The sequence below is a fragment of the Branchiostoma lanceolatum genome, chromosome 1, assembly GCF_035083965.1.
Source record: "Branchiostoma lanceolatum isolate klBraLanc5 chromosome 1, klBraLanc5.hap2, whole genome shotgun sequence".
In the NCBI taxonomy this organism is placed as follows: domain Eukaryota; kingdom Metazoa; phylum Chordata; class Leptocardii; order Amphioxiformes; family Branchiostomatidae; genus Branchiostoma; species Branchiostoma lanceolatum.
In genome coordinates this window covers 21163371-21188697 of record NC_089722.1, presented here as the reverse complement: position 1 = coordinate 21188697, position 25327 = coordinate 21163371, and the positions used below count along the sequence as shown (strand labels likewise).

Here is a 25327-nt window from a genome sequence, read left to right as displayed (position 1 = left end):
CTCCAAACTGCAGCGGACCATTCCACCTTCTCTATTGTGTTTCCTACCATAGCCACCCCTAAACTTCACAGATTTCACAGAAAAAAAACACCAAGAAAGGATTTTTAATGGTTTAAAATCTTGTTTTATTTGGCTTCAGCTGTCTGTTGATCCCCTCTCGAGCATTTTATCATGATACTGAAGTGCCGATCCGTGACAGTTCTGAGACTGCAGTGCCACCACAAATTACTAGTGTGCTAGTCCACTGGTAGTGGAGTGTGTTTGACTATCATACTCTTTCTCATATGCTGCAAAAGGTTACAAGTATTTGTCCAAAGTTTGTCAGTGGAATTTAAATCTGCTTTGTGTTGTGTTGTGTTGTGTTGTGTTTAGGCTCAGAAGAGTTGCAATCACAGAGAGACTGTGTCCTTGGTGCTGAATTAGCTATCTTCCCATCCCTCCTGATATCCCCAACTAACTAGCTATTAGCTATTCATTAAATGAAATATTACAATTGCTACAAGTGTCAAGTCACAACCTAAAGAAAATCAAATTGCTGCATTGTATACAGCCCATCCAGTTAGAACAATTACACTCAATATGTATCCACCTATATTTTGGGGTAGTGTGTGTAGTCCGGTGGTGAGCAATCTCGCCTCTGGAACTAGAAGGTTTCAACCACTCACACTGCGAAGGACCCCTTTTAATTGAGTTCAGTTATGTTAACACTTTTAAGTACCATACATGTAATATATAACACCTACACTATCTTTAACATTCATCAATTCAAATATCAATAGAGCAAAGGAAATACATTTGTAGCTTAGGCCACACCAATTTAGTTTGTTGGTTGGTTCTCAAACTTTTAAAAAATGTGCTTAACTAGAAAAACACAATCAAAACAAAGCCTGGTGACCGGGTTTCTGTCTTGGTGCATTCAAGCTGTCTCTGCTCTCTGTTTTTCTAATCTCTGCTTGCTCTATTTTCATATAAAATGTCTGAGAACCAAGGATATAAATTTGTGTGGCCGTATGTAGCAGCAAACACAACACTGTATTATGACCTATTATTGTACTGTCTGTAATAAATAGAATATACATTGTAATCTTATTGCAATAACGTTACTCATAACATTTATGAAGTAATAGCATATATAGATATTGATAAATAGGACAACATATCAAGTAAACTGCAAATATGATCAAGCACCAACAAGTTGAATGATAAATGCATTATTATAATTATCATTATACATGTATTGCAGCAATACAACAGGAAGCATTTTCTGTACTAGACATGCTTTCATCACATAAAATATTTTCTATTTAGCTAAGAACAAAGTGAATGAATTGCACCTGACATAAGTCAAGTAAGTCAAGTCAAGAACAAAGTTGGAATGGTCCCTACTTTCCAAATATTTACCATTAAGATCTACTACTTGAACATAATTCCACCAGGGTACATAATTCCGCCAACCTGAAAAGATACGTCCAAACAAGATCTCCAACCCAACGCCCCCCAGTATAATGACCTGTATATCTAAACTGTGCATACATGGGGGTGCTGCACTGGAGATCTCTCAAACACATTATTTTTTTTCAAAGTGGCAGATTTATGTGAGCCGACAGATTAATGTTAATGGAGGTTAGACCTCAAATGAACACACTGACTGTAATGAAATAGATATTATATCTGCTCTAAAATATTACATCTCAATTTCTATGAAACCAAAGTTTAATTTCAGGTAAATGCATGCAAAAGTCATTTATCTGACTCGAAATTCAAGAAAGGGATACTGTGTGTGTTCTACCGGTATCATTGATGTAAAATGTCTATGGTCATGTTGTGCATCCATGGAATATTACGACTGCTTTCCATATGAGCATCCAAAATCATCTTGCAGTGATGACAGAAAGTCCCTGTAGAGAGGAGAAAGTGATTTGTGGTTATTCAATTGCTTTTGATATACATCACAACAATATCAAAGCGAAATTCCCCCCTCTCCACAAAAAAACAAACATTATTCAGTATCAAGCAAAAAAGTTTGCTTCACCAGTCACTAGCTGTTGGTGCTTGGTTTAGCAGATTAACAGAATTGAATACTGTAAGTGCATCTAAGTTCGCGTGGTTTTAATTTTGCTCCAGGGAGAAAATGGAGTGTTTGCGGTGGTTTTAAGTTCGCGTAATAACAGTAGACAAGGGGGTAGGAGGGCAAAACATTTTGTTGTGGATTTAAGTTCGCGGCAAAGAGCTTGCCACTAAAACTGCGAACATAAAACCATCACAAACATTTCTGCATTTACAGTATGCTGGTTTTGGTGAAATCAAATCACAACCAACAGTACAAATACCATATCTAAAGCGGGTATATATATCTCACTGAAGCTGCTGCACGTTGGCGACCTCGCTGCAACCGAGCAATTTGACAGAGCGCTCAACGAATTTCATCAATAAAAAGACAGATCATTTTACACTTTGTTGACTTTTAGCAATACTTGTACGTTTTGTATGATATTCCCATCATAAGAGACAAGGGTAACATACATCTTATTTGCAACAAGTCACATGTTCAAAGAGATTGGGTCGTATACAGTCAATAATTCTGGTGAGTCCAAATTTTCTACTTTGGAGAATAGTTTAACCTTTTCATAATGTGATTTTCCAACTCAGATTAACTTTCATGCTACCGTTAAGCCACACCAACTCATTTCTCTGACATTCTTAGGTAAAAACACAGCAACAGGACATCATAAAAGCAGAGAGTAAAACAGTCTTGAGTATGACTGTATAAAATGGCATAAAACTGACTGCACCAAGGCATAAACCTGGTCCTCAAGCTTTTTTTTAATGTCGTTTTTCAAGTTAATCCTAGAAACAACAAATCAAATTGGTGAGGCCTTAATACTAAACAGATTGAATCACGCTTTAGTAGCCTGCCCAACATACGGTGCCGCCTTGCAGAGAGGCAACCAAAGCAATGTTAGGGCTAAAAAAATGGAACTAAAAAAATTCTGAAATCTTTATGGTAGTGACATTTTACTAACACTGTTTAGCACATTTGTGTAATGACTTCAAACTTTGAGCATTTTAGTTTCGCGAGCCTACAAAAACGATTCTCAGTGAGTTCTCACATCACACCGTGATATTTTTGCATCATGGATGTCGCTATACATTGTGATAGTGTTAATCATGTATAGAAATGACTTTCAAAATCCAATTTTCGGTCCCTAACATTGCTTGGGTTTCCTTTAAAGCCCTGGACGGCGGGGATTTCGTTACACAGACCAGCTGTCCTTACCCTAGACCTGCTGAGTTGTCAGCCTTCCTGAGCGGGATGATATCAGGGACCTGTTCACCTCGGCTTCCTCCCTGCCTCGGCTGGTCACCTGTCTCTCCTGACAACACAATTCAGAATACTGTCAATTTTCCGTGAATAGTATATTTTCCAAATATAGAGTAAACATTAGATAACAAAGTTCTTTATTATAAGATAATTTATAGATTCTGAGGGGATTGAACTTACATGTCAGAGACTTGGGTTGTGACATGCTCTAGTTTGAACACGTCAAATCAAGTTTGTCTGAGGGACATGCATATCTCAGACCCAGATTGCCACTTATTACTTCTGCAAAGACTTGCATGAAGCAGCATGCATGCTGAATACCTTGCATTAAGTTCAAGTCGACTGCTCCTAAACCAGATAAAGACAGTAAAAGCCAATTTTCCTTTACGAAGTTCTCAACAGGGCCTCACTCCTCCACTATGACGACATGCAAACAATTTCAAAAGACTGAGTCAGAGAATTGGCCCTTCTAACTCACCTGTGATGGACTTCAATGGCATAGGGGCAGCTGCAAGCTGTGGATAGACAAAAAGTAGCCGTCATAAATTGACAGTTCCAACTTTTTCCTCACACCCTCTCAAAGCCCAATGTCACACAGTCAACAAGCCTTGGCCGTATTGGCTGATCGCCGGAAGGTCACTGGATTTTGAAATCGACAGTGTCGTGCATATTTTTTGCCTGAAAATTACCGTTACATTTAACAGGGCTCGATGACCTGCGAACATCAGCCCATCCCTAAAAATTCTGCATTGATCGAGAGAACACCGAGCGTATACATAATTTACTGCTGAAATTTTCATTTAGACTTTTAGACTTGCAGACTCATCGGCAGATCTATTTTTGTGGTATGTGATGGGCTTTAGCAACATTGTGAACAGATATATGTGTGGCACCCAGATATCACTAATGCCCAATCTCGAATGATTGAGAATGTACAAAGGATAGCCTGTCCTATAATTCTCAGTCCCAACTTTGTTAGCTACAGCATGTCATTGATTGAATTGTCCTTGCCATCTCTATGCAACAGACGACACGAGCTATGTACTAAGTTTGCCACCTCCTTGTCGCGCTCCACGACGTTCACTAATTGGTTGCCTCCAAACCATGTGAGTCTCCATGGCAAGATCCTTAGGTCTAAATACCAGTTAACACAATTCAAATATGGACTGCTAGATATCAAGAGCAAACTGCCTTACCTGGTTGACCTACTCAACGCCAAAGTGTTAGCGCCGCAAATAAGCACTTAGATGAGTACGCATATATCTTAAATTGAGTATTGTAAGGTATGTAATGTTTATTACATGTATCCTTATTGCTTTTAGACTGATTTTGATATGTAGATTCTACTGCACTTCACCAAATGAAGGCTGCTACTGAATGTTGTGTCTTGGGACCTAAATAAACCATTCATTCATATAAAATTTATAATTCAGTGAAATCATCCCCAAAATGTAATGAATGGATGAAGTTGACATTTTGTACCTCCTGCGAACTCCTCTCCATCATCCTGGTGATGCTTTCCAGTTTCTTGTCGAATGATGTCATCTTCCCAAGAGAGTCGGCCTCTGCCGCCGCCCCCCTCCCCATCCACTCCCCGGGTCGGGGCTGGAGAGTCATGTGCTGGGCAGCCTGCATCAGCTCTGGGATGGAGATCTACAGAAAGGAGTTGACAGACAAAAAGTAGAAGTTATCTCTGACCAGTTTAGCTGAGAAGAGCCAATCTTACTCTCGTTGTGAGAGAGAGTTAGTTACAGTTCCTTCCCATACCAGATGGCGCATAGGGTGACCCTCATCTTCATTTCAGTAGCCCTTGGGCCACACAACATTGTGCAATCACTACAGCAGGGGGCTAGTCCACTGGTAGTGGTGTGTGTTTAACTGCCATACTCTTTCCAAAATGCTGAGTGCTAAGCAGAGAAAGCCGTATGTACATGTACCATTTTTAAAGTCTTTGGTATGACTAATGGCCGAGGATCGAACTCACGACCTTTGCAAGGCGAACACTATATCCACTAGGCCATTTGATCTGTTTTTTTGTGACAGAGAAGACAGACGCTATGTACAGTATTTACAGTATTACTCCTGCACCCTTTTAAGAAAAATAAGAAGAGGATGAAACTTTTGATAAATCCAGACTACCTCGTTGTTCTTCTGTGTGGGGCTCATGGTGGCCCTGAGGTGGCTGAAGTCTGCACTCATCAGATACTCCATAGAGGCCTTGAAGGTCACCAGGCTGAAACTGATGGTAACAAGATGTCTGGATCAGTAAAACAATGCTTTGGAACTACATGTAGTGCTGTGTCCTAGTACTAATTAACTACTGTTACTGATGTTAGGTATGTAAACAAGTTCACAGACAGATGTTACCGTTAGTATTTGTGACAGAAACTGAAAATATGGCGACACAAAAGTTATCAATTTAAAAGCAATATATGTAAATCAGGGCAGAGATCCCAACCGGAGTCTGTAAATTGAAAGAGATTTCCTTAAAAGTCAGTCAGAACTTTTGAACTTTGATTCATGTTACTTTAGATCACTGGATAGATTTGAGATTTAGAAATGGGAGCCCATCTTAACACACTCCTATAGCAACCTGACTGTATCATATCGTTCGTAAACTTCCTTGAATGATTCTGGGGCTACAAGAAAAAAAATCTAACGACATCTTGAAGGTGCATTATTAATGTCTCACCCGAGGTCATCCTTGGAAGACAGCGACCACTGTAAGTTCTCGATGAAGAAGATGTTACTGGGAAGGTGAAGACACCTTGCCTGGACTAGGACTGGAACCTGGGACACACAGAAATTACTCATTCAAAGACAGTCGATCTTAACATGAAAGTTGATCTGTCTTGATTATGAAATTATGAGTAAGACAGAACATTACAAGACCAACACTTCAAAGAATTGGGAATTACCAAAACTTATGGCTCTGTCATCTGACATTAACAGAGATGGGGGCGACACAGGTTATCTGGCACTTACCACCCGTTGCTGCAGTCACATGGCTTTAGCATCACATCCCGGAAGTAGCAGTAGACGGGTCCGTTTAAAATTTGGATAAGTTCCAATTCTTCCAAGTATTGGTTATGTCAGTCTTTTTTATAAAGACAGTCTACATATTTGTCTCTTAAGCCTCAAAATACAAACAAACAAATACAAACAAAAGGGTACCAGTAGGAGAATGAGGTCATCTGACACCAGACAGGGTAAGTCATCGCTGGTCGGATCCTGATGCTCCCTGAGGTGGATGTTCACTTCTTCATTCACACTGTCCTGAGCAAAACACAGCAAAAATACTGTAAATTCATTTATTGTCATGGGAACTTTGGCAGAAGAGGGGAACTAAGATTTTTGCGGCAGAATTCTGCACTCAAATGCAGAATACTGTGCAGAATTCTGCATCAAATGCAGAATACTGCGCAGAAGTCTGCATCCACATGCAGGATTCTGCAGAATTGACCTAGACCCCAGCTGGGACCTATCGATTTTACCTACATAATTATTACCATATACTAAGTTTCCTTCTCAAACTATAACACAATAATGAAACTTTTCTGGATTTCGAGTGTTGTTCTGGATCTAAAGTGTTGCCTGTTGTTCGTGGTTAAAACAATTCTGAACTACAGTTACTGTAGTGATGCATTGAGGACCCACACTCACGGTTTCATAAATTCACAGTGGAGAGTTCAACACAAAATAAAACCACCGCAAACATTTCAAGATTTCCAATAACGGCATGTTTTTTACACATATTGCTAAGTTACAAGGAAAATGGCAGCCACATCTGGCATTTTTGTACAAATCTAGTGAAATGAAATGATAAAGAATAGATATTCTGACAGAGAAATTTCCAGGACATCTTGTAAACTCAACACTGCAGGAGGTACAACAAGATGTACATACCAAGGTTCTTTTCAAACAGGACAGTTTCTCAAGAGGTGTCTTCAGACCATCTAGTGTGGCCAACTCCACTACCTGTGTGGTGAAAGGAACAAAAGGAAAACTCATAAATAACCCTACCGAGTAGCACTATACTTATCTGATGAGAAAAGAAAGAACACAAGGCCAATATGTTCCGAAACCACTACATTCCAAAACCCCTATTAGGGTTAGGCTAAGGGTTAGTGTTTGAACATTATAGGCCATGTAAACATACGAGACAACAGAGATTTTTGAATATTTCAAAAAGGTTCCCCCAAAAATACATTTTGTTTACATCAATAGCACAATGTTGTACGACCATTTCAGCAATTTTAGAATACCGGTAATGTTGATATTCTGCAGTACTTACTGCACCAGGTAGAGGGCAGCAGAACACCTCTTTCACACCCAGCTGTTCTCCTGTCACCCCTCTGAGTTCTTCCAGCTTGTTCTGCAGAAGGCTCTCCTCTTTCTTACACTGCTGACATACAGCCTGCCATACCTTAGTGTGGACCGATCCAACTACATAACTGTAAGAAGCAGAGTAGACTGGTTAGATAAATGGTGTTCTGTGTCTTTGGTCATTTTTTTGTTCAACCTTTCTGTTCAACCTCTTAGATTTCTCTTAGAACAGAATCAAATGGAAAAATTGTTAACTCTTACCTTTCCACTGCCTGGGCTATGATGTCAATTTGTCTTTCCCTTTTACACAGCTTTAAGATATCCTGAAAGAATACAGGGAAAAAAACTCATCATTTTCTATTCACAAGACCTGGGATCTGGAATAACAATCTTTTTAAGATTCAAAGGTTTCAACATGTTCCAGGATTTTCTTTGATCTGTTGTATGTGTGTAAAATCTATCAACACCAAGGAAAAACTATGGGCTGCCAATAGTACAACCCAAGGGTATCTTAGTACAATCTAAACACATTCTAGACATTAAAAGACTAAATAGACTATGAACTGTTACCAAACCTTTATGCCTTATTATGATAATTGTCTATTTCAGTCCTCTCAATGTATGTTAAAGAAAAAACAAGGGGCCCTGGGTGTTGGCAGTTGAATGTTTTAATGTTTCTTACTTTGTGTTAACAATCAATAAACAGATCCCGCGGGTAGGGTAGGGCGGGTAATGAAATAATACAGGTGGTGAAGACCACGTTGAACAGTCAAGAATACAGTGAATGACGTCATTAACATGGGCGAGACCACTTGACGAATCGAATAGGGTCCTTGAATAAACAATTACCCAGGCTGACCGCCGAGGCGATCATCCTTACACAATTGTCTATTTCAGTCCTCTCAATGTATGTTAAAGAAAAAACAAGGGGCCCTGGGTGTTGGCAGTTGAATGTTTTAATGTTTCTTACTTTGTGTTAACAATCAATAAACAGATCCCGCCAAGAAACGCGCAGGAAAAAGAAGACACCGCCAACACCCAGGGTAAAAGAAAGGAAAATGAATGGAGAAAACAATTGCTAATAAGAAATACATGTTGGGCACCTGAAGGCTATACGACTAATACACACCGCAGGTGAATTCCTACAACTAACAATTATGTATACGGAAACTAACAATATGGTCTACAATTACGTATACAATGACAAGTGCGTATACAATTGTGTATACGAGAACGTATACAAGTCTGGCCCTACAACTGACCAGTAAGTAGACAATTACGTATACAATAACCGTATACAAATAGGCATGCGATGACGTATCCAATTCTAAACCTACAGCGAACAATTGTGTACACAAAAACGCATACAATAACGAATACGTATACAAAGACGTATACGACAACGGATACAATCTGGAAACCTCCGTGACATAACGAGGTGGTATGGCTGGGCATGTAACCACCGAACTAGTTTTCTACTTAACAATGAGCAATTTGTATGACGTATACTCATAACGTAATGGTCAGAAGGTAATGCCTTTAAGGTAAGATACCGTACTACTCTTAAGGTGAGATAATATATGCAACAGAATGGGCACAGCCGGGAAGGTGACCAAGGTCGCAAAACAATACCTATACGATAACGTATACAATTCTGGGGACCTCCGGTATATAACGAGGTGACATAGCTAGGCATGTGACCGCCAAACCAGTTTTCTACTTAAATCATTCCTGACAGCATCAGAATGCACAACACTTTGACCAGATTTAGTACTGTCAGAACATTGTTCCTAGAGTTAACACATAAGCTATCATTGTGCAAAATGCCAGAACACTCAGCTATAGAGGTAACACACAAGCTATCAATGTGCAACATGTCAGAACACTCGTTCATAGAGTTTAGACACAAGCTACCATTGTGCAATATGTCAGAACACTCGTTCATAGAGTTAACACACAAGCTATCATTGTGCAACATGTCAGAACACTCGTTCCTAGAGTTAACACACAAGCTATCATTGTGCAACATGTCAGAACACTCGTTCCTAGAGTTGACGCACAACAAGCTATCATTGTGCAACATGTCAGACCACTCGTTCCTAGAGTTGACGCACAAGCTATCATTGTGCAACATGTCAGACCACTCGTTCATGGAGTTTACACAGAAGCTATCATTGTGAAAATGTCAGAACACTCAGTCATAGAGTTGACACACAACAAGCTATCATTGTGCAAAATGTCAGAACACCCGATCATAGAGTTGACGCACAAGCTATCAGTGTGCAACATGTCAGAACACTCGTTCATGGAGTTTACACAGAAGCTATCATTGTGCAAAATGTCAGAACACTCAGTCATAGAGTTGACGCACAACAAGCTATCATTGTGCAAAATGTCAGAACACCCGTTCATAGAGTTGACGCACAAGCTATCAATGTGCAAAATGCCAGAACACTCGTTCATAGAGGCAACACACAAGCTATCATTGTGCAACGTGTCAGACCACTCGTTCATAGAGTTAACACACAAGCTATCATTGTGCAACATGTCAGACCACTCGTTCATGGAGTTTACACAGAAGCTATCATTGTGAAAATGTCAGAACACTCAGTCATAGAGTAGACACACAACAAGCTATCATTGTGCAAAATGTCACAACACCCGATCATAGAGTTGACGCACAAGCTATCAGTGTGCAACATGTCAGAACACTCGTTCATGGAGTTTACACAGAAGCTATCATTGTGCAAAATGTCAGAACACCCGTTCATAGAGTTGACGCACAAGCTATCAATGTGCAAAATGCCAGAACACTCGTTCATAGAGGCAACACACAAGCTATCATTGTGCAACGTGTCAGAACACTTGTTCATAGAGTTAACACACAAGCTATCAATGTGCAAAATGCCAGAACACTCGTTCATAGAGGCAACACACAAGCTATCATTGTGCAACGTGTCAGAACACTCGTTCATAGAGTTAACACACAAGCTATCAATGTGCAAAATGCCAGAACACTCGTTCATAGAGGCAACACACAAGCTATCATTGTGCAACATGTTGGAACACTCGTTCATGGAGTTTACACACAAGCTATCATGATGCAAAATGTCAGAACACTCGTTCATAGAGTCAAGACACAAGCTATCATTGCGCAACATGTCAGAACGCTCATTCATAGAGTGGACGCACAAGCTATCATTGTGCAACATGTCAGAACACTCGTTCATAGAGTTGACACATAAGCTATTATTATGCAACATGTCATAGCAATAATGTACATCGCACAAGGTTCGATTATCCGTGAGGCACAACATAGGAGAAGAATCGTTGACATCATGGTCATGGGAATTGTCATAATTCACGTGGAACGTGTCATGACCACATGAGTTTACGGAATGAACATTGTACACATTCTGAATATCAGCATAAAATGAGTTAGTACAAGAACGAATACAGTCATTGAAATCAGAAAGTCCCACGTCTAGTCAGGCCTGCTTGCTAGGCGCGATTCCGGTGGATGTACCCGTCCCGCGTCGGTCACGATCACCCTTCCGGCTACAGTCCGACGAGCCATGGTTGTAAGCTGCGGTGTCGTGCCGGGTCAGACATGTCGCGCACACGTGGTGGACTTCTCCAAACTGCACGTCATCGTGGATCAGCTCCGTCTGGGGGCACGACCCTGACTGAAACAGCTTACAGTACTTGATAGTCTGCTGCAGCTGAGATAGCGATTTAACACGCCTTGCCGGAGTGTTACTCTGCAGAAAAGGCTGCACGTACATCTTGAACAACTCCTCTACGTGGGTATTGTAATCCGAGTCGCCCCAGTCAAACTGCCCTTCCTCGACCGCCCGCATCACTTCGCCATGATAGTAACGAACGCTATCCCACGGGTACCTAAGCGTGTACTCGGCACATTTCTGCACCAGCTTAAGTCTTTCACTCAACTCAACCGGTTGCAATAAGTCTGCGTTAAATAGTCTCATATAACCGGCGATGAACTGCTCATACGTAAGCATGTCGTACGTCAGTTTGGCCGATTCGTTCGAGAAGGCAGGTAGCAGTTCTTGCGGCCAGATCACGTGTTTTGTAATACGGGAGGATGAAAAAGGTGTCCGGAAGAATCCAGAAATCTTCTTACCTCTGGGTTCAGTGCTGGGACTGGCGCGGGCAGAAGGGCGACCGCCGGAGGTGAGGTTGAGGTCGCCCAGGATGCGATTGATCTCTGTCACCGAAGCCTGGTCCCGGCGCAGTATGGCGGGCTCGGTGGCGAAATGTTGCAAGTCTGGCGCGGTCTTTTTGGCGGGCCGATGTTGCGAGTCAGCCACAGGGTTGGCCGTCTTAGGGAGGGGCAAGGATTTTTCAATCTCTGCCGCTGAAGCCTGGTCCCGCCGCTGGTCTTGAATGGTGGGCTCGGTGGCGAGATGTTGCACGTCTGGCGAGATGCTTTTGGCGAGGTGTTGCGAGTCAGCCACAGGGTTGGCCGTCTTAGGGAGGGGTGTGACCACGCCGCCCGACCGCGCGTCGGATTGTACTAGTAGATTGTCCTTCCGACGTCGTAGACTCTCGACCTCCTTCGCCAGCTCTAAGGTCCTGATCTCCTCCAAGAGTGCCGCACGTTCCCGGTCGAGCGCTTCCTCTTGCGAAATGCTGGTGTGCAGTGGAGTCAGTCGAACCACTGGTGTTGATGTTGCTGCCAAGGACGCACGAATTTCGGAAATTTCGTCTTCGACCCTTTGAAACTCTTCATCGAAAGCCGATTCCGCCTCACGGAGTCTCTGCGGGGGTCTCACGGTTCTCCCGCTGCGTGTCGTCGTCATATTGCCACGGATGGCAGCGATAAATAGACGATTTAAATGAAATAATACAGGTGGTGAAGACCACGTTGAACAGTCAAGAATACAGTGAATGACGTCATTAACATGGGCGAGACCACTTGACGAATCGAATAGGGTCCTTGAATAAACAATTACCCAGGCTGACCGCCGAGGCGATCATCCTTACACAATATGCCATGTTGATTCGCTTAATATATGGATGACATCCTCTGGGAACCTCAAAACTGATGCGAGCATGTAAAAAAAAACGAGTTTGGCAAAAATGGCTGCGTGTGTGGATGTCATCCATATAATCAAGTCAACATGGCCTTACTTTAGATAGAAAAACCAAAGTGCGGTGCCTACCTCTACTGCTTGCTGGCACATCCCCTGTAGTTTCTGCACAGCATGGTCCAGATATCCAGTCACAATCATGTAATTGTTCTTGAACTCCGTGATGTTTTTGTCCAATCTAAGTAATGCCTGGTGGAAATAGAGTCCGGTTCAAAGTTGAGGATTTAGTCTGAGATAGTTTTTTCTACCCAATTCAACTTGATAAATACTTCACACCAAACGTCTACACATGCAACCTTGCAGACCAACTCCCAACCACAGATAACCATGCTCACGACTGACTACCTCCCAACCATGATCTGGAGAAGGTCGGGCGGCCATGGTTGGCTATATGGTTTTACTAAGTGTCTATACTTTATCACATGCTGTAGACATTTCTAAAAATAGACAGCTTCACTCTTACTTTTGATAGAAGTAAACACTAATTGTAGGAATCTGCTTACCGGTATGTATATCCTTTTTGAAACAATATATATAGAGTCAAAATTGATGTACCTTTTTACATTCTGGGAAGGAAAATAAATACTGCTGGTTTCTGAAAAAGATAAGAACATGGTAGAGGTAAAAAAAACATTCGTTTAAAACCAAATTCTTTGAATTGTTATTTTGATGACAATCCCTTTTCTCACTTTTAATCCCATTCTATAATGTACCGGATACGAGTGAGAACCTGTTACAAAAAACATTTCAAACTATCAAAGATATGAATCCAAGATAAAAAATTGGAAGCGTCAGAAATAGCAAGGCCAATCTTGTTTCATCACTATATAAACTAGCTGCAGATCTGATAAATAACAAATAATGGATAGAAAATGCTGCTTACTCTTGATAGGTTATCCTCTGTGACTCTCCTAATATGGACTGTGATCTTGACCTGGAAGTAGACTGAAATAAAAGGACAAACACTTAAAAAACATATTTCATAGAAGTTTAAAATTATATGCAAGTTATTACAAACAAATCAATAAACACACCTGGTACTGGTGCACAGTTATCTAGAATGTTCAGTGCCCTTTTTACCTCAGAAATTTTCAAACTAAAAGAATCAAATTTACAGTGGATAACTTGCTATCGCTTGTCTATCACCTGGTGTGCATTAAGCAAGATTTTAGAGGTATAAAACCACATTTTCTACTAATATCACAAAACCACTTAACATCAAATTTACTAAATACATGAAAATTTTCATCAGCCACTGCCTCCAAAGAAGAAGTCAAACCCCTCAGCAAGGTATGTGGAAACATTATAAATAGAAATTATAGAATAGGTATCATAGACACTTGTAACCTTTTCACTGTACTACTGCAATTAGCATTTGCAAATAAACATTGCAAGATACTTACTGATTGTGTTATGCCATCTAAAGGTCTTTCTATGACTAAAATCTTGTATGGTTTGTAGTCCTGAAACACAACACATGGATACATCAATGTTAAACTTCTAAAATTGGACATTAAATCCATAACTCCATACACTGTATGTATAGACATTCACTTTGAAAGGCAATACAGCTATGACTTCATCATAAACAAAACTTGAAAACATCGTCTAAAAGATCATTATTACTACATTATGTATAACATAGCCTTGAGTGTTATCCTAGTTAGTTTACCATTGATCATGAGTGAGTCCCACACTCTCCCATAATGTGAGTATGGGAGCCCTGGTGAACCCAGCCCCAGGCTAATGTATAACATGAACATAAATTGAAATCCATCAAGGTTACTGTAGAAATACACCTTGTAAACTCTGTGTGTACAGTGATTTTGAAGTGCAAATGGGATATACATGTACCTCATTATAAGCAAGTTCCTCTGACAAAATCCTTACTTCAGCTTCCTCTTGAAACCCTGAATCCATGAGAATTTCAGAATCAAATTTAGACAACATGAACACAGAAATGCATTGCTTGTACGCATTAACATGTTCAGATCTGATACAGCATCTTACGCAGTTGGTTAAAATCTTGAAATATCAAAAAAAAAAAGATTGACTACATCTACAAATGTATTGATAAATAAAGAGATGTAAACAAACATCATGGTAAGTACCTTCTAATGTGACAATATTGCCTTTCTCCACTGCAATAGTTTTATTGCCATCCTTGTCTGTGCTGATATACTGCCTATAGTTGGAAGGAAACATCTTAAACCCTCACAATAACATTTGGACAATGTAAAAAGATATTAAAGCTTTCATACCGTAGACAGATGTTTGGATTGTTTCATTTGTAAAAAAAAAATTTAAATCATTTCCTGTGCTTTCCAATAGAAAAGTAGTTGACAAAAATACCAATTTTGATTTCTTGACCAGAATTACTTGTATGACCATTCCATACTTCTTTGCATTACTGTACCCAGCCACTCTTATGATAAGGAAAATAAATCATAACTTACCCTTGAAAAAAAGGTGAAGTCCTCAAAATATGAGTCTCTGTAACATGCATAAAATTCTGATGTTAGAAGTCTTTTCATTAAATACATTGTAATGAACTAGGGACAAAGTAGTTGGAATATTCCACACTTTTTCTGTAATACTAATATTAAGTAATAAGCAATTCTTTCGCAGTCCACGTAACTCAACAATTTCACAAAACACCATTCCATCATACAACATTCAGGGGTTAATCTAAATCAGGAAAGAGGCCTAGGGGCGCTGCGCCCTCTTGTTTCAGCCCAGCACCCCCTAGTCGAATTCAGATTTTAGCTTGAAATCCAGCATACAGCCTTCCCTCAGTGATTGATTCTTCCATAAATACATAGAATTCGCTCCCTTGCCTGTGTGTGCTCCCTCTTGTTCAATTTTTCAAGAAAAACCCCTGACATGCATCCAAAAACTCTGCAGCAAAATGGCCAACCCATGACATCCTAATCAACATAACAAATAAAATGTTGCCCCACTGAAAATGACATAAAAATCCTACTGTTTATTGTTTATTGTTTTGTTTATTGTTTATTTGCATATGTACAAAACAAAGATAAATAGAGCAAAGAATACATGCAGGGGAGGCCAGAAGCCTATAAGGCTTTTCGGGGGCCTCCCCTAAACTACACAAATGGAATTTTTACAAAATTATATATAATCAAAACTAAGAAAAATTAACGAAAGAAGAAATTCGAATTGTAACATAAATCCTAATGAAACAAATGAAAATAATAGGAACTACAAAGTGAATTTTGAGTTGTAAACATAATAAGTATTATAATGAATAACAATTTATAAAGAAATAGGTCAAAATTATACAAAAATAACAATCATATGAAACATTCTGTCATCAGATACCAAAGGAAAAGTGGAAAACAAGATGCCACCTGCGTGACATCAAAATTCAATATGGCGGTACCCACAGACACCAACGAAAACAACACAGGTTTGTGATACCGTACTTACCTACAAATCGCTGATTGATAGCCCTGCCATGTAGTGTGTCAGTGGCTGGGACGCACACAAGGTGGCATTTGTGTCTGGCTATGCTGTAGTGCTGCTTGAATGTTGTCTGTATAAAAATAAAACATAGAAATAAAAAATGAATGTCATGAACTTTTATGCTCGAAAGTTGTACTGTACAATTTATGACAACAATGACAAAGCGATTTCACTACATATTTGGACGTAAATAGTGCATATGTTAAACATTTCTGTCTGTTAGTGTTACAATTTACATTCTATCTTAATATGTGCTACAGATGTATCGGTCTAACTACATAGATATGGGACTTTAGCTAGGCCATGACATAAGTAGATTGAAAATGTCTGTGTTTGTCTTTGGCATGGGTGTACTAGATTTAGAAAATCCTGACAACTCGAGATCAGCACCAGACTATCAAAGGACAGTTTCTAGACATTTCACTGTGAAGAGGACACATAACTCTAACCCTAACCTCAACCCTATCCCTATAGCTACTTAGTAACCTTAACCCTAACCTTTACCCTAACTCTAACCTTAACCCTAAACTTAACCCTAACTCTAACCTTAACTCTAATCTTAACATCTTAACCCTAACCCTATCCCTAGCCTATAGCTACTTAGTAACCTTAACCCTAACCTTAACTCTAACCTTTTAACATAACTCTAATCTCAACCCTAACATTAAAATGGAGTGTTTGCGTTTGGTTTTAAGTTCACAGTTGAAATAAGGGGGGTAGGTGGCGAGAGGAAGACGTAATGTTTTGATCAAGTTCGTGGTAAAGAGATCACTTTGAAAAAACGTGAACATGAAACCACTGTCAACATTTCCATTTTTAGTTTTAACAGTATACGGCCAATTTGGCCAACCCAGGGACTCTCAGTTGACTAAAACTCAAAACCCACATCTGCTTGAAGAGGACACAGACATCATAGTCTGACGAATATAAATCTATCATAGCCTGAAATTAAATATCTGACGATATAGTATTCCAAGTGGGTTATAGGGTATTACATGCAACGATACGCCGAGTCTGTCAATTTGCACTGACGTGATGCTGATGGTATGCTGGCATCTTGAACCCCCTCCCCACCAACTCGTTTTTTTTTTTTCTCTCCTCCAAATAAAGCTCACGTTTACATCGTGTCAGTGACCTGTATGCAATCTTAACAACCCTCACCTGTAAAGCTTGGAAGAAAGGGTTGAAATCTAGATCGTCTTCGTCTGCCATAACGGTGGTATGATCCAAGACTTCGAACTTTCCTCAGATAATTTTCTGTCGTCTGCGAGCGAGCGCGCCCTCCCCTAGGATCCCCTAGGCCTTCAGGAATCGAATTTCTTTGTTTTGTCAGTCGAAATAGTCGTGTTTGCTAACGCCTAAGCCTCGGTAGCAGTGTTGTGATCTACATTTCCCCGGCGTAGGGCATTCAGCCGATATGTTTTGATCCAAAGTCGAAAATTTGATATATTTTGTCAGGTGAAATCGATTGTCAGGAGACAACCGCAAGGTCATAGGTCAGACTCACCGCCTGGGAGAAACCATTATTGATTGTAGGGGAGTTTATATTTATTTCGAATAATGACATAATCATTAGGACTCGTGAAATAACTGTTCTAATAGAATTCAAATGTACTTCTTGTATAGATCTTGATATTTTGTGATTTCGTTGTACTTATTCTCTTACTTAGAAAGACCCGAACGAGCTATGAAAAGCTATGAACTATTCCGCAACGGGACACGTGATGGCACAAGGTCTCCGTTATATTTTGGAAACATGGCGACGTAGCAACAGGTGGTATCGACTTCTACTATAAACTCCCTCCGAATAATCGCAGGACAATGCACTTGACATTTCCCAAACGCAAGGGATACTACACCTGGGAGGAGTTACGATGCCTCGCCAGAGCCCTTGGTTACCAAATCGACGTTTTCGAGCGAGTGATTCCGGACTTTGCCGAGGGAGAGCCCGGCGTGAGTTTCCGACAGGTGTGTCGGTTGATGGAGTTGAACTTCTTCAACGAGGCCTTCCACCTGACGTACAACTTGCACACGGCACACTACAACTGTCAGCTCATCAAGAAATGTCTGGTCCTTCTGGACCATCGTTTCCTCAACTTTCAGGAGATCCAAGAAATCCGGGTGGCTTACGTGGCTTACGAGCATCACGATATGCACGGTTAGAATTCTATGTGTTCTTCATTGAGTTGTACTTGGTCCTCCTATTCTCTCTGTCAAACGTTAATTTCAAAACTGATAAGCTTTAAAATATAGATAGGTTCGTGTTGATCTTATAAAGATTCTTCCGTAAGTTGTGGTATTTGGTGTATACGTTCTTTTTTCGCCCGAGGACTTAGTCAACAAATGGATTAAGTAACATTACTTTTCAAAAGTTTCATTCAATCGTAGCTTTGTGGTATGTGGGACCCGCATAAAGCTTTTCTCAAGGACTGTCGAATGAAGGGGAATAGTTTCAGGGTGTTTGGTTGTGCTGTTTTTGATTGCTTGCGTCTCATGTGAAAAGTAGATGAGGGCAGGAAAATCTAATTTGAACAGGATTATTACAATGGTTACACACCTGTTTTGGGTTTGAAAGGGTTGTTCCTGTTTTTGAGCGTTGCTACCGTTTAGTATTTTTCCGAAACAAAACTGCCACAAGAAGGTACAGCTTTAGTATAGTAATAAGTATAAATTACGACCGTTTTCTGATATATTGGTGTAATTTCTGGGCTGTGTTGCGGAGTAACCTAGTTTTCTCGCGTTGGAGAGTTGGGGCCTTTGTGGTCTTTGTTTGCGGAACGTCTCTTTGTTACGGTAAGTAATTGATCGGTGTTTGCGGACCTTTTCCAATAACGGCCCGCTATTCAAAACTTGATTGAACGGTGACAAACAGTGTATCCATTAACCCGTTTTCGCGACCCATCGCTGAACAGACAAGTTGAAATTTGTTTGGTCCGTTCCGGCTATTAGGCATACGTCTAGTCGCGATGTCAGAAACAGACCTCTGTACACGAGTGTTCTAAATAGACCACTCTCGCCTCAAAGTAGCGCTTTTTGCACAGAAACACAACAATTTTCTCAATTAAGCAGTCAATTCCTAGCTGTTGATTTGGTTATTTAACAGACGAAAAACGTTTTTCATACCTGTTTTTTTAACAAACTTCAGATACGTTTTAGTCATTTTGTTGCCACAGGCTTTGCACATATGTATATGGTATCAAATATTCAACACAAGAGAAAACGAATCCTTTATGGCAAACATGAATGCACTGCTGCCGCAGAGCTGATATAGTATCCGCCTATTTTTGTCTGCACAAATGAAACCTTCCCACGATGGCTGAAAAGCTATCCCCACCTGTCACGTACCCAGTGTTTGTAGAAGTGGAGTAGGATTATGAGTGATAAATGGGACAACTGGTTGCCTTTGTGTAACTCAGTAGTGGTGTGGTGCCTAGAAGTGGGTCGTGAGAGTGTGTGTTCTCGTAGTATCAGTCGGCTTTGTTCTTAGACTTAGTCACCGTCTACTATTAGCCTCTACCAGACTCTGAAACTATGCTGACTGTAGGAAGAATGATTTGTCAGGGGCTACGCTTGCCCGCGCAGATAGCTTCTCGCGGACTGACATTCATGCAGCCTGGCCACCATATTTGTGCCGAATTCTACAATCCATAACTCCTTAGGAAGGCCCCTTGTGGAGGCTAGTCCTGTGCGGTCAACACTCAGTTCCATTGATATCCAACAGAGTAAGCTGCTTGACTATTGAGATTAATCTTTAATCGTCTTCTTTTTCTTTATTTTTATCTTGTCTGATCAACAACATTTGCCGGCAAAGACAAGAGGGAAGCACCAGCAAATAACTAATACGTAATCGGTAAATCAAAAAGAAAATAGAAGCATTGGAACAAGTACTACAAAACTACAACACATATAGAGAGACATGTACGAGTTATCGTTCAAGTTATTTCAAATGACTAGTGATCTTTTTATTCACTCATAGCCCTGCACTCACAAGGTGTAGGCATTTCGACATGGCAAGTGCCCCTATGGTTTGAAACGTTACTTTTCAAATTTGAAGTGATTAGTGTTACTCATATACAGTATAAAGACAATTCAAACTCTACAACTGGATAAAATTCGGAGATTTAATTCCCCGGGCGTTTCGAGTGACATCCATCACTCTTCTTCAGGGTGATGGATGTGAAGAGTGATGCATGTCACTCGAAACGTCCGGAATTAAATCTCCGAATTCTATCCAGTTGTAGAGTTTGAATTGTCTTTATACTGTATATTGTTTACCTGGATGTCTAACCTTCATAAACGTAAGTGTAACTCATACTTCTTCTTTTTTCTTTTCCAGGAATGATAATAAACGAGAAGGCGTTGTTACGCACCCTGAAGATGTGTGATCGTACGGTGGCGCCTCTGAAACTGATGCACAGAGTAAAACACCTGAAGGAAAACTACGAAGCCAAGGGACGCATTCAAATCTACGAATTCATGGATCTCCTCATCTTGTGCAAAATGTGGGACGACGTCAACATCAGAGACAATCGCGTTAAAGGGCCAGACAAGAACTGGAGAAGACTCTACCAGATGGATAAAGTCAAAGAAGTCTTTCACACTTACGACGAGAAAGTCTTCGAGCTTCTTAACAAGGAGTTTGAAGAAACGGAGCTGAACTACGGAGATGTGAGTTTCGGGGACAGGAGACAGTTCCGAGAAAACCCTGTCGACAAAGACAAGAACACGGAACAGTTTAAGACTCATAGCACGACGTATAAACGGCTTCAAAAAATTATAGATAGCACCACTCAGCAAGTGATAGAAGCAAGAGCGAACGGTGTAGCCAACAAGAACAGACCGATATCTGCCTCGTTATTGGAAGAACAATTTATAGAATCGTCTCCTGAAAGATCCAAATCTCCACCTGGTTTAGGAAGAAGGGTATCGGACAAAAGCGTTGAAAGGGGGAATAAAAATAATCAGCTCTTCGATAGATCCAAACGCATGTCGGTGATCTCCGCAAGAAGTAGCGTGTCGTACGCGTCGGGGTCTCGGGGTCACTTAGCCAGGTCTCTGGGCAGGAAAAGCAGGGCCACCACCGCTACGTCACGGCGACAGTCGTCGGTAGGAAAGATCACGGAGTCGGACTGGACACTGGTCGTGCCCGTTCCGAAGTTGAAGACTCCCGACTACAAGAGACCGAAAACGGCCCGATTAGTGACAGCGGACGACTTGGAGAGACAAAATGACGAGTTGAAAAAGCTGCAGTACAATCTAGAAACTTTAGTAAGTACTTTCTTACGTTTTTCAAAGTTTCACCTTGTGATGACAGTAAGTCAGGTAACTGGATAAAATCTTATCCAGTTGCTTCTTGAGTAGCTGTCATTTGGCGTATCTTATGACCTAACCTTCATAAACGTAACCTTGTGATATTTTAAAGGATTGTTATCATTTAATGCGTGATCCCAAACAAATTAAATGTGCGAAAATGTATCACTTTCGCCCGATGTGGGGCTCGAACTTACGACCCTGGGATCAAGAGTCTCATGCTTTACCGACTGAGCTAACCGGGCATTTTTGATTGGTATTTTGATACCGTCATTAGAAATGTCCCTTCCAATTAGTAGTTATTCTAAACTTTTAAAAACTATGACTGTTTTTCGACTTTCGTCTATCGTATGGTCTTCTACAACTATACATGCAAACAACAAACAATGGTATACAAAATGATTAACCTAAGTACAAGTATATGAATACTTCAACATGTCGAGTTTAACGTATCACTTACACGACTAGTTGATATTGTGTTTGCCACTTCCCAAAAGATCTAAATGGTTCTTAAAATCGTATGAAGGTTCATCTGTGGCGGTAATCCACATTGTGATACATTTACACGCTATTTCCATACACAAAGTAAAACACTTACCAACAAGCTTTCGACCAGTCTTCCGGTCCTTCTCAAGTTGATTTGACCCGACGCCTACGTCACTTATTCTGAGTTGAAGCGTGACGTCAATAACGGGTCAAAGGTCCCCGGCGGTCTGAATCTGCCCCCGTCTCTAAACTGTTCTTTTTTCCCTGTGTTACAGGAAGTGAAGTCTAAGGTCCACCTTGACGAAGATATCGACATCGCACTGGGGAAGGGTTTCCGGATACGGTCGGCAAAACGGAAGGCCGAAGCCGAGAGGAACCGTCCGCCGGAGCCCAAGCCCCCACCCCCGCCACGTTCTCCCGTCCCCTCCCCAGAATCCCTCCGCAGACTGTCCAGTCCCAGACCCAGGACTCCGAAAGGACATTCCGATCAGTGCGACGCAGTCATGTTAGGAATCGCGCCTACGGATGATTCGCGTAGTGAAAAATCAGGCAAGAAAGGACGCAAGAAGAAGAAGAAAAAGTCGGGCAAAAAGAAAACCAAAGGACACCAGTTTTCGTTTTCAATGGGTAGATCTCGAATGATGAGTGCTTGGGACGACGACGACACAAGCACCGATACCGAAGGCGGGTCGACGTTTTCGAGCAAGACCGACGATAGATCTCCAGTCCAAGCAGACAAACCGTCTATCCTTAAAGACATTCTGTACGGTGTCGATGACGAAGAAATAGATGACGATGATATTCCAGAGTCGTATCTAAATGTAAGTGTACCATCGACTCCAGTTACGCCATCTGATTCTACAGAACATGACAGAATCGCCTCTACTCCACCGGCATTCTCGCCCAAACCTCCTCCCCCACCCCCACCTCAACCCACTACCTCCGCCTCATCGGGGGTCAGAAATAAACCGCGCGAAAAGAAGGTCCACGAGCCCAAACGGAAGGTCGAACCTCACGGTAAAAGTGTTGGTCAAAGGCAGTTATCCACCATCCTCGAGTCGGAGCTGCAGAGGGAGGAAGAAGTCGGTTCAGAGGACGAGGACACTGATCAGAAAATGTGGAGAGAATGGATAAAGTACGAACAAGGAGAGGACTACATGGAGGAAGAGGAGGAAGAGGAAGAAGAACGTCCAGAGATGAAAAAGGGGACCACTAGCAGAAGGAGCAGCCGGGTTCGGTCGGTTTCGATCGCCACAGAAGAGCAAGAAGAAGACGACGACTTCTGGAGGGACATCACCAGCGAAACTGTCGCCCAAGCAGTCGTCAAGAACATCAGAATGGAAGAGGAGGCAGTTCAGCAGAAGTTTTCTCCCAGTTTGACGAGGCTGGAGAAACTGCAGATGGAGTACCATGCGAGGACACGACCGGCCAAACCCACCATAGTACAGGCGCGGCGATTGGTTGGCAGAGTGAGGGAAGAGGCGTCCAAAGGGTTGAAGAAGGCTCTGTTGCGCCCTCTGTCGTAAGGTTGTCGTCTGATGTGAGAGCGTTGCTTGGCAACTTGTTGACATTGGCTCATAGATCAACACTGTTTATCCAATACCGTTCATCTATAGAATAGTGCGTACAGGTTAAAGAGTACTACATTTTTGTAGACTATCAATGGTTGAAAGCTAAACCCTTTCTGTGACTTTGTTCTGGAAGTCTTTCGGTTGTAACTTTCAGGAAAATAGGATTGACTTAATTGCTTCTGACCCGATCGTCCGTGTTTTGTGCGTAATGTGCCATATATGTGACGTAATAAGAGACCAACGCGCCTTTTCTGGAAAATCTTAAAATGCTTCTATGACGTTTTGGAACATACCAAGTTCATCGAACAAGAAGGGAAACAGCTTTGAAGTGCCAAGAATTGTTGGGAAAATTGTACGCTCAGAAGTTCACACTGTTATTGTGTTAGACGTTTATCATTTGAAAAATGTGCAATATGTGTATGTTTTGTGTGTAAGTATCAGATGCATTTTCTATTCAGCAATTTCTAACAAAGTTCGTTTTGAATAAATTCTATTTATGATGCTTCTGGTATTTGAATGCATCGGTAGTTTTTCTGTCCATGTGAGAATTAAACTAGGACAGATATGTGGATTTTCTGTCCTGCGTTCCGTAGAAAATCTTTTACAAATCAAACCTTTAATCATCATCAGTCTGTCCAGATCAGTGCAAAAAGTAATTTCTTCTTTGACTTTATAATTGACATCTAAATCCGTTTTCCGAAATATTTTTGTTGTTGTTGCAATTTCCAGCATGTATTTCATCACTTTGCAGCTGCTTTTTACGATTTACAGTATAGCCGAAATTTTGTTTTTTGGAAACGGACGAAAATTGATGCGCGCGCGGATATCATCCATGTAATCAAATCAACATGGCCTAATGCTGAAAAGATTATGACGACCAGGGCAGTGCCATCAGATATTTTCAGAGCCAATCGCTGAACGTTACGAAAGACATAATCTCCAAGCAGATCTACGGTGGCTATAAGACCATATGCCAAAGTTGACTCAAACTCCTTTTGCCAGTTCGATACGGCCTTATAGCCACCGTAGATCTGCTTGGAGATTACAAAAGACACGCGCTATTTTGGAATTCATTAGATATCCTATACAGGTCTGAGACCACAAAGCGTTTCCCAAGCAAGTGTTTCCTTATCTACATATCGTATAAGTACATTCATTAGAATATCCACGCTTCCTGTGCATGCAGGCTATGCCAATTGGCACCAATTCCATGGGCATGCCACAGATAGATTTGACTATGTATTTAAATGCAACAGCTCATACAGTGTTAAAATAGGCAAATATATAAAAGATTGTTTTGTTATTAGAAAAAATAATGATACTCAAAATTAGCCCAACTTGAATCATGTAAAGCCTAAGATAGTCATTTTGTTGTAGTGAATAGTTTTATTCCATACTTATGTCTTGTTCAGGCTATGTTTACTGTCGTTGCCATACTTTGTACCTGCTACAATAGTCGCGCAATAAAGTTCTTCATGTATATGGCGAGACGACCGCTGAAGCCCTCTCACTCATAGCCGACCATCTCCAGACCATTGTTTGGGAGTAAGTCGCGAGCAAGGTAATCTGTGGTTGGGAGTTGGTCGGCGAGGTTCCCTATTAGTCTTCAAAAGTGGTCTGCGCCAGCCGACTATGAATTTTCATAAACAAAAATCGGAAAAGTCATATTCTTTGTTAGATGCATTCAGATAAGAGAATTTGACCTAGAACAA

The 25327-nt window shown here is 41.0% G+C and overlaps 2 protein-coding genes and 1 non-coding gene across 3 annotated transcripts; 1 reads left to right on the top strand and 2 right to left on the bottom strand.

The window, feature by feature from the left end:
- Positions 1-667: 667 nt before the first annotated feature.
- Positions 668-17764, bottom strand: LOC136440948 (ankyrin repeat domain-containing protein 27-like). Its single transcript, XM_066437153.1, has 19 exons — positions 17410-17764; positions 16213-16318; positions 15219-15255; positions 14874-14947; positions 14617-14672; positions 14166-14225; positions 13646-13707; positions 13318-13357; positions 12835-12951; positions 7910-7971; positions 7617-7776; positions 7229-7300; positions 6497-6598; positions 6015-6112; positions 5462-5561; positions 4805-4975; positions 3801-3837; positions 3278-3374; positions 668-1898 (listed from the first exon to the last, which is right to left on the bottom strand). The coding sequence occupies exons 1-19, from the start codon at positions 17458-17460 to the stop codon at positions 1841-1843; spliced, it is 1560 nt and encodes a 519-aa protein (XP_066293250.1). The 5' UTR covers positions 17461-17764; the 3' UTR covers positions 668-1840.
- Positions 17765-17962: 198 nt separating this feature from the next.
- On the top strand, positions 17963-24126 carry LOC136440939 (uncharacterized protein DDB_G0284459-like). Its single transcript, XM_066437140.1, has 3 exons — positions 17963-18406; positions 20585-21516; positions 22320-24126. Exons 1-3 carry the CDS (start codon positions 18070-18072, stop codon positions 23568-23570), a joined length of 2520 nt encoding a protein of 839 aa, XP_066293237.1. The 5' UTR covers positions 17963-18069; the 3' UTR covers positions 23571-24126.
- Positions 21731-21803, bottom strand: Trnak-cuu (transfer RNA lysine (anticodon CUU)). The gene has a single exon. It is a non-coding gene; the product is annotated as a tRNA-Lys (tRNA).
- Positions 24127-25327: the final 1201 nt, after the last annotated feature.

Coding starts and splice junctions, on each gene's coding strand:
- LOC136440948 (XM_066437153.1), bottom strand. CDS start 17,460: ATGGCAGACGAAGACGATCTAGATTTCAACCCTTTCTTCCAAGCTTTA. Junction 14,948..15,218: donor ACTTCACCTTTTTTTCAAGG/GTAAGTTATGAT, acceptor TTCCAACTATAG/GCAGTATATCAGCACAGACA. Junction 4,976..5,461: donor CCACACAGAAGAACAACGAG/GTAGTCTGGATT, acceptor TCCTTTCTGTAG/ATCTCCATCCCAGAGCTGAT.
- LOC136440939 (XM_066437140.1), top strand. CDS start 18,070: ATGCACTTGACATTTCCCAAACGCAAGGGATACTACACCTGGGAGGAG. Junction 18,407..20,584: donor CGAGCATCACGATATGCACG/GTTAGAATTCTA, acceptor TTTCTTTTCCAG/GAATGATAATAAACGAGAAG. Junction 21,517..22,319: donor AGTACAATCTAGAAACTTTA/GTAAGTACTTTC, acceptor CCTGTGTTACAG/GAAGTGAAGTCTAAGGTCCA.